The sequence below is a fragment of the Nerophis lumbriciformis genome, linkage group LG09, assembly GCF_033978685.3.
Source record: "Nerophis lumbriciformis linkage group LG09, RoL_Nlum_v2.1, whole genome shotgun sequence".
Lineage (NCBI taxonomy): Eukaryota > Metazoa > Chordata > Actinopteri > Syngnathiformes > Syngnathidae > Nerophis > Nerophis lumbriciformis.
In genome coordinates, this window is record NC_084556.2 from 35,602,324 (window position 1) to 35,615,000 (window position 12,677).

Consider the following 12,677-nt stretch of genomic DNA (forward strand, 5'->3'; position numbering starts at 1 on the left):
ACAAGTGCTTTACTGCTAAATCTCAAAATGATGAGCAAATTTGCGAACAGTTTATATGCTAACAGGTAGGTCCGAAGTACATAAACCAGAGAGCCGTCTCAAAGAGCTTTAAAAACATCATGTCATTTTATTTTATGACAGAATAATTACATTGCTAATACAGTATTCTAACAGTTGTTATGCTCATACTTAACAAAAACATAAATTGCCTGCTTTTTGAACTTTGATAGTATCCTCATGGTAATAGCTAGCATGCTAACAGCCAGCATAGTAGCATTATGTGTGGATCCATTTTGCGAATAACGCTTGCTTTAAGAAGCAGGTGCTAAAAGACAGACTCGATGTTTAGTTTCAGTTTTAATGCTAACAGATAAACAAGTACTAAGTGCAGCGGGTGAAAAAGTAGTTGTACGAGCATTTTACATCATGCCATGTAGTCAGAACATTTAAAATGCAAATATGCCAACAACTGTTACGCCCGACACCTCATAAGTGGGTATGATGTACAAAACGTGGTAACCGCAAATTCTTTTAACCATTGAAACGGGAAAGCTATCAATGTTAACAGTTAGCATGTCTACAGGTGTAACAAGATTTTGGGTAAAAGAAAGTAAAATAAATAAATACAAGTAGTAAGAAGAAATAGATTCTAACGACTGTTATTTCCTGACCATGATGGCCTGGAAAAAGAGGCGCATTCCATCTTTTGAGAACTTTACAGTCATCGTCAATAAATGTAACAGAGGTTTTTGGAGAATTACGTTGCCATGGTTACACATAATTTATATGCCGCCTTAAGCACCATCGAGACATATCTAACGATGCAACATGTGAGCGGGGTTCTTTCCATGCTGTGATCTAAATTCTTCTGCTTTGCAGCAAGCTGCTGCTTTTGTCACTTCGAAGGACATAATTAATTTAACAGCACCGGCATGAAGTTTGGCAGGATGGTTTGGTATTTTGGATATGCCAAAATACTAATAAGGTAGTGTAAAGTCCATCTGCAAGACTTCCTACACACAAACAGATGCTTACCTGGCTTCCTTCTTTTTGCCAAAAGACAGCAGGTGGAGGGTTCCCCTTAGTGCCACAGAGGAAGGTCACAGTGCGACCTGGCATTGTGATCTGGTCACGTGGTCGCACAACAATCTGAGGAGGCACTGTAAAGAGAAAACATTAAATATGTAAGGGGTTATGTTTATCTGTGTGATTTGTTCATATTTAGCTGTAAGGAAACGCTGACATAGTAGTGAGGGTGCAGTTTGGTCATACATAGTGACAGCAATTTAAAACTGGTTATCGTTAAGGATGCTCAGTCCCATAAAGGGGTCCTACCCTGTTAATGTTAAGGATTTAAAATATTTTGGATCCCACTGGTGCACTAAATTAAGTTTATTTTAATAAGATCTTCCATCCAACTACTTATTTTGGCTGAAACACTCTTATTTGGCAGCCTGTTCCTCCGACCGTGTCTACTTTTTTAGGATTGGTCAGAGGTAGGGATCGGTGCAAAATGTGCTACTCTTATAGGAAACAGCTGAAGCGTTGGCACTCCCCGTTGTCGATTCAAGTAAAATCAAATGCTACCATATTTTTATATCTTTGTTTCACGTGACGTCACGTTCGGTTGCAGGCTCAAACAATTGTCGTGGAAATGAGCACTCAGACCCGGTTTCTCGGTAATGGTACAATTTTCAATGTCAACAAAGCAAGTATGCCTGATAAAAACGCTCAAATGTACAGTAAGTATTCACTTTTCAAAATGCTAATTTTCATTGGTTATGCCATATACATACTGCTGATTAGCATTATCAGGTTTACAAGGCAATTTTAACGCCTCCATATTTGGTAATGAAAACTACAAATAAGATCCACGTTAAAATCAAACAGTTGGTGGGTAACACGTACAATACTGACAGTGTAAGCACTTTGGTGGGTGCAACAAAACTAGCACATCCAACTTAACGGCAAGGACTACTTCCTGACTACACAACATACCGTAGGCTATACACTACTGCCATCTAATGTCTTAGAATTTCAATTGCATGCAAATTCTACTAAATAACAATTTCTTACACTTCTGAGCCTCATTTGCAAGTGAGATGTAACAACTGGACAGCACAGTTTTCATAATCAGATCAGTGTTAAATTAAAAATATCAAACGAATGAACATTTATTCACAGATGAACACACACAAACATGCATAAGAATTGATTATTGGTTCCGTTAAATGACGGTACCGATTCCCAGGTAAAAGGAATTGGTACCTTATCGGTTAAAACGTGAACGGTACCCATCCCTAGTCTCTGAATATGAATTTTTGTATATCTCATTTTGTACAATGTGAATCATAATAATGCAAACAGAGGGGTGGATCTCAGTGATGTCCGTTACGTTAAAAGTGACATTGTAACTCCCTCTTATGCCTGTGCATTATTTTGCTGAAATATATTTTATTATGTGTGTAGAAAATGTCATCATGTTCCCATCTTTGTCTCTTTGTTTAAGCACTAATTCAAAGAGGGACTGACAGAAGGGTAAAAGATCAGGTGGGAAGATGAGAAATCAATTAAGACTGGTGCCGGCATTATTATGCATTTAAACCCCCTGTGTGGAGGTAAGCCTGTCACTTGCTCCAGAATCAATAGAAATCAAAAGACACACACACACACACACACACACACACACACACACACACACACACACACACACACACACACACACACACACACACACTAGCCTTAACGGCAGAGTAAAAGTGAGACAGCCTATTCTCAATTTGCAGCCTCCATTCCCTTGTTTTCCCCTTCTTAAATGCAATTGGCCTGGTAATTGGGATCCAGAAGAAAGGTGACCTACAAACCTGAGGTTTACATCTTTTTTCCCAGAACTCTTTATATTTGGCTCACACATCACCACAAATCAAGATTAACCAATTTGGACTACAGGCATAACCAACAGGCATCCTGGAGGGATATGATCCAGTCTTGATTGTTGTGTTTGTATTACTGACATACACTTCACACATTTAAAACGTGACTTATCTTCTACTATTTATAAGAATTTAAATAAATACTTCACAACCATGGCACAGTCAGTGTACACTGCCTTCTCTCAGCAAATAATCTCACAATGGATCCATGAACTTGTGAGTTAGTTTAAACAGATTGAATAGATCACACTGATTTAAAAAAAAACTCTTTTAAAAGATAGCTCTAGGGCTGCAGTTATCAATTATTTCAGTATATAATTTGTTTAATTAATCGACTAATCAAATAAGACACACTTTCTAGCCTCAATGCGTCTTTTAGGGTAGTACTAAAGATAGGGTACGGTAAAAGTAGTTGAAATAAACAAGGATTTTTCTAATACCCTTTATTCTCTATTCTTATAAATGCATATTCAATTGAAATTTTACCACTTTTACCATTGGAGCATCACTAAATATAACTTATGTCTGAAAAATAATAAGTAAAAAAAACAAACATGTCGCATAAAATATATATATATATATATATATATATATATATATATATATATATATATATATATATATATATATATATATATATAAAAAAAAGAACCTAACTAAACAAAAAGGCTCTGATAAAGTACGATACACCGAGTGACAACATATTTAATGATTTAACACATACACATTTGAAAATGTATTAATTGGAAGAGAGGTGTTTGATTTTTGGACTAACATATTGTTAGCAATACTGTAACATACAAACAGTAGATGCTAACCTGTTCTCACATGTGTTTGAATAAAACTATCATTATACAAGTCAAATAAATAAGGTGGGGTTAGCTACCAAAAATAGACTTTTACATTTTCTGCTTGTTCGCTGCTCTTAAATATGCAGGACTATTTCTGGTAATTTGCTGCATCATAGATGTAGTGCTATTGCAAAATGCCAGCTCCGTTTGACAGTGTTACAATCTCACCTAGGGCTGGGAGAACTGGCTGAAAACTGTATCACCATATAAGTATTTTATATCGGCTGAGTTATAATTATTTTTATATTTATCGAAAATAAGAACCAGGAAAAAATATATTAAATGTAAATATTTTTACATAAAATGTCTCCATCCTCTGATTATAATCCCCTCAATTATCAAAGGATGAAGGAAGTGTGAAATGGACACATAGAGAAACCAGAGAAAAACTGTTTTCTACAGGTCTAGTGCCAGGATGTCACAACCAAGCTCAAGGATGAGCGCAGCTAAGGTGGTGTGGAAATACTGGTCTTGGTAGGGACGAGTGCCTTGCATAATTTACAGACTACATTGGTCTGACTACGGTCCGTTAAAAAACAAAAAACAAAAACTGCCATACTGTTGAGGTAAAATTTCTTTGCTCTCTGCAGCACTCATTTTTAGTTTCTCCTCTCACTCCAGGCAATCACGAGACGGCAAGATGGTGCAAACTGATTGGTTATTAGCATGTAACACCCACTAATCAGTGATCACTTCCTACGTTGCTCGGTTACCAGAGAGAGAGTGCCTTTGTTCATGCAACCAACCTTGCTTCGCAACTTCCCTTTGATGAAGAAAAAAAAAAAATAGAATGTTTTATCAAACGTGTTTTTTTTATTGATATTACTTATGTGTCTATCGCGAAATATATACTGATATCGTTTTATCGCTGAGCCCTAATTTCAACACAATTACCGTTTTTTTCACTTGTAAATGATGGCTAAACCACTTTGTTGTCTTCTATGGGCCCTTTGTTTCCTTTCCGCCTTGTCTCTCTCCCAGCAATCTGCGGTCTCCATGCCACACACAAACACTTAGGCCACATCACCCGCAGGGTGACCTGAATCACTAATAGGTGCACCGCTCTCATGTGTGCTCTGTTGGAGCAGTCTTGCAAAAACAATGTCCACAAATTTTACTCAATTAACAAATCAACCGAATAAAAATGTCAGCTTTTTTCTAATCAAATTAATTGATTAATTGGCCACCTGCTCAGTGGCCTTGTGGTTAGAGTGTCCGCCCTGAGATCAGTAGGTCGTGAGTTCAAACCCCGGCCGAGTCATACCAAAGACTATAAAAATGGGACCCATTGCCTCCCTGCTTGGCACTCAGCATCAAGGGTTGGAAATCACCAAAATGATTCCCGGGCGCTGCTGCTCAATGCTCCCCTCACCTTCCAGGGGGTGAACAAGGGGATGGGTCAAATGCAGAGGTTAATTTCACCACACCTAGTGTGTGTGTGACTATCGTTGGTACTTTAACTAACTTTAACTGATTATCGATGTAGTCAGTGTACAGCTTGTATTAAAGTGTAAGTTTACTATCTCTTCAAAATAACTCAGCTCACAGCTATTAATGTCTAAAAATGTGAGTACACCCCTCAGCGAGAAAGTACAAATTGAGTTGAATTAGCAATTTTCCTTCCCTGATGTCACGTGACTCGTTAGTGTTAAATAGTCTCAGGTTTGACTGGAGAGCTGGTGAGTTAAATTTGCAGTTTTCGCTCTCATACTGGTCACTGAAGGTATAACATGGCAGCCCATGGCAAAGAACTCTGAGTGTGTGAAAATAATATTTTTCGCTCTAGATTAAGATTTTCTAGGCTAGAACAACCTTAAACTGAGCTGCATTACGGTATATGAGACCATACATCGGTTTAACAGAAAATGCTCCACTCAGAACAGGCGAAACAATGGTCCAACAAAAAAGTAATTGTCATATCTAGATGTTGTGTTTAGAACATATACGTATGAGTGCTGCAGAGGTCAAAGGACGTGGGTGTCAGTCTACCAGAGCTCAGACCATACTCTGCACCTGGCATCATATCAGTTTGCTGAAGACAAGCAGACTGAGGATGTGGACAAATGAAACCACGCCTGTGGTCCCGATGAGACATAGCTAAGTTGGTCTTAGCTTAGTGTTTTGTTTGATGAAGTTGTACATGGCATTATGGTCTTGGCCTGTTTGCTTTTTGTTGTGTGACATTTTCACATTTAAGTGCTTATAGTTTGAACCCGCTCCTGTTTTTTCTAAAACTGGGTATGTTGAGTTTTCAGCGGACATTCTCCTGGTTTCAAGGATGTAAAGCATGTGTACATTGATACAAGAATCGTATAGCCATTACGATAGCAACTAAAATTTAACCCAGTTGCCCCCCAAGTGCAGAAAACTGGAGGTTTTTTTCAAAAAATAATAAAGGCAAATAGAAAAATTGCTGACTGCAATAATTCTACTAAAGCTAGTACTTTAAACTACGAAGCAAAGACTGCCAAAGTATACAAATGTCTAATACAATGTATTAAATATATTCTATTGTAAAATGTGTTTGTGTGTGTGTTGAATAATTTGTTACTTCAGAATCCCTGCTACCACAAATAATGACTTCCTCTGCATTCTGATGCAAGATCTGAAATACTCAAGTAATGCAGCATGATACTTTGTGCCTATACAATGCAACTGATGTGCATACAAGGAAGCATGTAACAGACGTCGGATTAGTGCAAAACAGGCCATATGATATATTTAGCACTAATTCAACACTCACTAGACATTCTCCCTTGTCTGACAAAACATAACTTTGACCCAAATAGAGTTCAAAATATTCTGTTTATTGTTGTTTCCCCAGCCCTGCCTAGATTAAAACTGTTAGATTTGGGAAGGCAAACTAGTACATTGCCTGCGGCTGTAATAAATAATTAGCAATAATGGGTGCATTGAGGATGTGAAAAAAGGATTGAGCTTTAGATTTCGAAAGAAAGGAAACATTAGCATCCTTGCAGGGAATGAAGATAGGAGTAATGATTAAAAGAGGAAACTGAAAGGATACTGTGCACAATGCCGACGACTTTCTGTGAGGCTTTAGTTTCCACTCATTTGTTTAAGGTACTTTTTTTGGAAAATGACTATGAGGGGAACCCGTATAACCCTGGATTTTCACTGGATGCGTAAGGCTGCTGAACGGCGCTGCCACGGACCATTTCCGCCATCTGCTAATCCCCATCGCCGTTTTGATACGGATTGTTGCGGCTCCGATGTGCAACAAAGTACCATACCATATCATACCAACTTTATTTATAAAGCCTTTTAAAAAAAGTTGAAAAACAAAGGCTGTACACCACAAACAAAAAACATATAAACACAGAAAAGTACAGGCAAAGGACAGACTAAAACATATCATTTAAAACAGAGGTAAAATATATTAAAACAGATCAGAAAAAAAAAAATTCTTAAAAACAATCATTTAGATAAAAGACGGTTAAAAAGTTAATAACAGTTCAAGTCTCATGCTGGGTTAAAAGCCAGTGAAATGGGTTTTAAGAAGGGTCTTTTTGGTAGCCAAAGAAGGGGCCTGTCTCGCATGGAGATGGAGATTGTTCCAGAGTTTGGGACCTGCAACAAAAAAGGCCCTGTCCCCTCCGAGCTTAAGGTTTGAGTTCGGTACCTCCAGGATCAGCTGATCAGCTGACCAGAGGGACCGGGTGGGGGCATAGAGGTGGAGCAGCTCAGAGAAGTAAAGCAGGGCAAGACCATGTAAGGATTTAAAAACAAATAAAATAAATTAAAAATTGACTTTAAAAGACACAGGCAGCCAGTGAAGTGAAGCTAAAACAGGAGTTATATGTTGTCTTTCACTTGTGCTTGTTAAAAGTCGAGTAGCTGCATTTTGTACCAGCTGCAGATGTGAGAGGGAGGACTGGCTAATTCCAAAATACAAAGAGTTACAGTAATCCAGCCGAGATGTAATGAAGGCATGGATTACTGTCTCAAGCTGCTGCCTGGAGAGAAGGTTTTTAACCTAGACCAGCTAACGCAAATGAAAAAATCTGTCTTTCACCACTCTGTCAATCTGACGGTCCAATTTAAAATCACTATGATAGCCGAGAGGCCTAAGTCAACTATTACTTCGGTTTTCTAGTAGCGCAGATTTTTATGAGATCTGTGCGTAATCACATGATAAGGGGAGTTGTATTAAAGCAAACCAAAAACAGTCTAATCTCCTGATGATTGAGGGAACCCCCTCATGAAACAGGCCTGTAGAGATGAAATAGTCTTGTGATTTTTTTCCCCACACATACATATAATGCGCTCTACTACGGTATCGAGCACTATTTTTTGGATAACCTTATTAAGACATACATATATATATATATATATATATATATATATATATATATATATATATATATATATATATATATATATATATATATATATATATATGTGTGTGTATATACATATATATATGTGTGTGTGTATATACATAGATGTATATGCATATACTGTATATATATATATATATATATATATATATATATATATATGTATATATACATGTATATGCATATACTGTATATATATATATACATACACAGTATATATATATATACATATATATATATATATATATATATATATATATATATATATATATATATATATATATATATATATATATGTGTATATATACCGTATTTTTCAGACTATAAGGCACACATAAAATCCTTTCATTTTTTCAAAAATCGACAGAACGCCTTATAGCCCAGTGCGACTAATGTACGGAATAATTCTGGTTGTGCTTACCGACCTCAAAGCTATTTTATTTGGTACATGGTGTAATGATAAGTGTGACCAGTATATGGCAGTCACACATAAGAGATACGTGTAGACTGCAAGATGACGCTAGTAACCAACACCAAAACTTTAAATGTTCCATTGAGAATATAGAACATTACACACAGCGCTTAAAAATCTGTCAAAATGTTTTAGTACGACTTTGGTAAGCTTTGAAGCCACACCGCTTGATGGATTGTCGGAGCATTACGGCTACCATAATCAGATGTACTGTGCTTCAACATACGGGTATTATTATGGTGTGTGTTTAAGGAATACAAAATGGCACCTATTAGCAAACATTATCTGCCGTTTTATTTCGCAATATTATGCAAAACCAACATTTCTTACCTTCTGGTACCTGCTGATGTGTATTTGGGGACCTGCATAAGTCCTGAAAATTTGAGCTCAACCGTCTTTGTAATCTGTTGTAGCTTCTTCTATTTCTCTAACTTCTTGTTATGGGGCATTCATCCTCCGCTGTTGCCATTTCTAATATAAAGTAGCGTAAAGTTCTAACTTATATCTGTCAGTAGACTCGCTATGGAAGCGCTAAAAACTATCGGTGTAGTGGGTTTACATGGAACTTTAGTTATTAGAGAGTTCCGGTCTAACGTTTTTTCACAGGACACATTTCTGGCGTTGTTGTTGCACTAGTGAGCTACGGATGAGGAGATGCTGCTCCGTTATTGATTTAAGTAAAGTCTGAATGTCATTAAAACAGTTAACTCCATCTCTTGATACTTCTTCGACTCCCGTCTTTGCACGCTACACCGCTACAACAAAGATGACGGGGAGAAGACGCAGTTGAAGGTCAGCAACGTAAATAAGACCGTCAACAAAGCAGTGCATCCTTGAGGGGACAATCAGAAAGCGACTTGAAAATGGTCTGTAAAACAAAATCTATGCAACATTTTGACCAGAGAACCACCATTACATGTTATGTAGACCACAAGGAAGTGTTTTACATTTAGAAACAAATCATAATATGACTCCTTAATGCTGCGATGAGGTGGCGACTTGTCCAGGGTGTACACCGCCTTCCGCCCGATTTTAGCTGAGATAGGCTCCAGCGCCCCCCGCGGCCCCGAAGGAAATAAGCGGTAGAAAATGGATGGATGGATGGACCCCTTAATGCGCCCTATAACCCGGTGCGCCTTTGGTATGGAAATAGACCTGAATAGTCCCGCTCATCGGCAGTGCGCCTTTATATACATACTGTATATATACCGTATTTTCCGCACTATAAGGCGCACCTAAAAACCACAATTTTTCTCAAAAGCTGACAGTGCGCCTAATAACCCGGTGCGCTTTATTACGATTCATTTTCATAAAGTTTCGGTCTCGCAACTTCGGTAAACAGCCGCCATCTTTTTTCCCGGTAGAACAGGAAGCGCTTCTTCTTCTACGCAAGCAACCGCCAAGGAAAGCACTCGCCCCCATAGAACAGGAAGCGCTTCACCCGCCCCCATAGAACAGGAAGCGCTTCACCCGCCCCCGGAAGAAGAAGAAAAAACGCGCGGATATCACCGTACGTTTCATTTCCTGTTTACATCTGTAAAGACCACAAAATGGCTCCTACAAAACGATCCGGTTCATAAAAAGACGCAATCTCTCCATCCGCACACGGATTACTACCGTATTTCACAGCAACTGAACCGCACTGTGGAACGGGAGCACGTACGGTGAATATTCGCTCCACAGGGAATGAGAAGTAATTCTTCACTGTGGTTCTAGCTTGCCATGCTAACTTCCACCCATCCAAAAGAGACCTTTCCAGCCGGCGTCATCATAAAAGCTAACTCGAAGGGATGGATGGATGAAGAAAAGATGAGCGAGTGGTTAAGGGAAGTTTACGCGAAGAGGCCGGGTGGCTTTTTTCACACAGCTCCGAAGGCGAACACACCTTCACTAAGACGGGCAGATAGCGCCGGTCGACATACGCCAACATCTGCCAGTGGATCGTAAATGCCTGGGCAGATAGTTTCGGTCACAACTGTGGTCCGACCTTTCCGGAAGGCAGGATTCACAGAACTGCTGGACAACAGTGACACTGACTCCGGTGACTTCGACGAGACGGAACCGGCCATTTTGGATCCCGTATTCGCCCAACTTTTCAATTCGGACACCGAAGACGAAGAATTCGAAGGATTTACGAATGAAGAATAACTTCAGAAGGTGAGCGCTATGTTTATTTTGTGTGTTGTGACATTAACGTTCGAGCAACATTATGTTGCTATTGTTCTACACCATTTTGAATTTTACTATGTTTGTGATTGCACATTTGCGTACATTTTGGGACAGAGTTGTTAGAACGCTGGTTTTCAATATATTATTAAAGTTTGACTGAACTATCTGACTGTTTTTTTGACATTCACTTTAGCGCAGCGTTTTTTTGACATTCACTTTAGCGCAGCGTAGGCGCGGCTTTTAGTCCGGGGCGGCTTATTGGTGGACAAAATTATGAAATATGTAATTCATAGAAGGTGCGGCTAATAATCCGGTGCGCCTTATAGTGCGGAAAATACGGTATATATATATATACTGTATATATATATATATATATATATATATATATATATATATATATATATATATATATATATATATATATATATATATATATATCATGGTTTGATTTCAAATGTTCAGAACTTATGGGGATCCCAAATACACAGAAACAGGTATGAAAAGGTTAAAAAAAAATTGGTTTTGCATAATATAACCCCTTTAAGATAGTTATTAGAAGAATGCAATGGACCAGGATTTGAGCTGTTTGACCTATTGAGTTGTTTACATAAACAGTGATTCCACTTCATTACATATTAAAAGGGTTTCAGTTAGGAGTTGAATTTGGAGGCCAGCGGTAGCTGAGTTTAAAACTACTTAGTTTGGGGACTTTCAAGGTTTATGGACCAAAGAGTTGGACTTACTGTGAAGCGTACCCCTGCATACCAAGGTTTATGGTGGTTAGACTTAGTGGGGATACTTTGGATAGCTTACTGAGCTATGACGAGTGTTGCAGCGAATAGCACCCACATTGTTATAATCGGAATCCCTCCTTTGTTTATTCAAAGTGGTATACAGTGTGCCAAAACACAACATCGGCTAACAAATATCCCTGAATCCTATTTTATAGTATCAAGATGAGATGTCATCGGAAGAGCCAGGGAAGGCATGTTTAAGGACAATCCAAACATGATGTGCTGATAATCACGGTCAATTCTAACACAATGCAATGCTATTCTGCAGTAGGTTTAAATAACTTACCACTTCTAGTGCTTTTGGACAATAAATTATATAATCACTTACAGTACAATGTCTGCACTCACTAGGATGCAGACTGATAGAATGTTCATATCTTCCCGTTTAGATGAAGCAATAAGCCTAATCCTTACCCAGGTTTAAAAAAAGGTGCCGCTTTGTTGTCTTCTTGTGTCTTTCTTGCCATCTCTGAGTATAAGTTAGATGTCAAAGTTGACCAACTTTTCGGTCTATGACCACAACCTTCTACTATGCAGGTAAGAGGCATGATTTATATTTGAGAATTAACTTTTCCCATCTTAGAGGCGATGCAGCAACTCATCTGCTCAGTATGTCAATATACAGCATGAGCTAGTTAGCTCTCTGTGATCACAACGCTGCTAAAAAATAGTTTGTCTGCGTTAGCTCTTATAATAACAATATTGCTAATACTTGGTTAATATTCAGGTCAGGAGATGTAAATGGAGTATTATTGGTGGTTTTTGGATGTTTTTTAGAGAGCTTTATGGACAAAATAGTGTGGAGTGTGTTTTCATTACCAAAATGGTTAGCAACCTCCTACATGCCACATTTGACAAATTAGAATGCATAAAAAACGAAAAACACACGTGTTCTTGTCTGACATAGGAATTGTAAATTATAGACAAAATTCCCCAAAAAGTTCCCCTTTAAGGATAGTACACAGTAATCATATTTTATGTAAAAAATGCAGAATTTAAAATCACCATTTTGTGTGATGTTAACAGTCCAAGAGTTTTGATGGTGGAGTATCTTAGTGCTGCTATTAATGATAGCCACTACTTTATCTGTGAGGTTATGT

The 12,677-nt window shown here is 38.1% G+C and overlaps 1 protein-coding gene across 5 annotated transcripts in view; it reads right to left on the reverse strand.

The window, feature by feature from the left end:
* robo3 (roundabout, axon guidance receptor, homolog 3 (Drosophila)) overlaps window positions 1-12,677 on the reverse strand; it is a 204,523-nt gene that overhangs the window by 78,152 nt on the left and 113,694 nt on the right. For all 5 annotated transcript variants that reach the window (XM_061963271.2, XM_061963268.2, XM_061963267.2 and 2 more), the window contains exon 7: window positions 1,036-1,160. In XM_061963271.2, coding sequence (XP_061819255.1) covers window positions 1,036-1,160 — 125 coding nt within the window. The remainder of the gene's footprint in view (window positions 1-1,035; window positions 1,161-12,677) is intronic.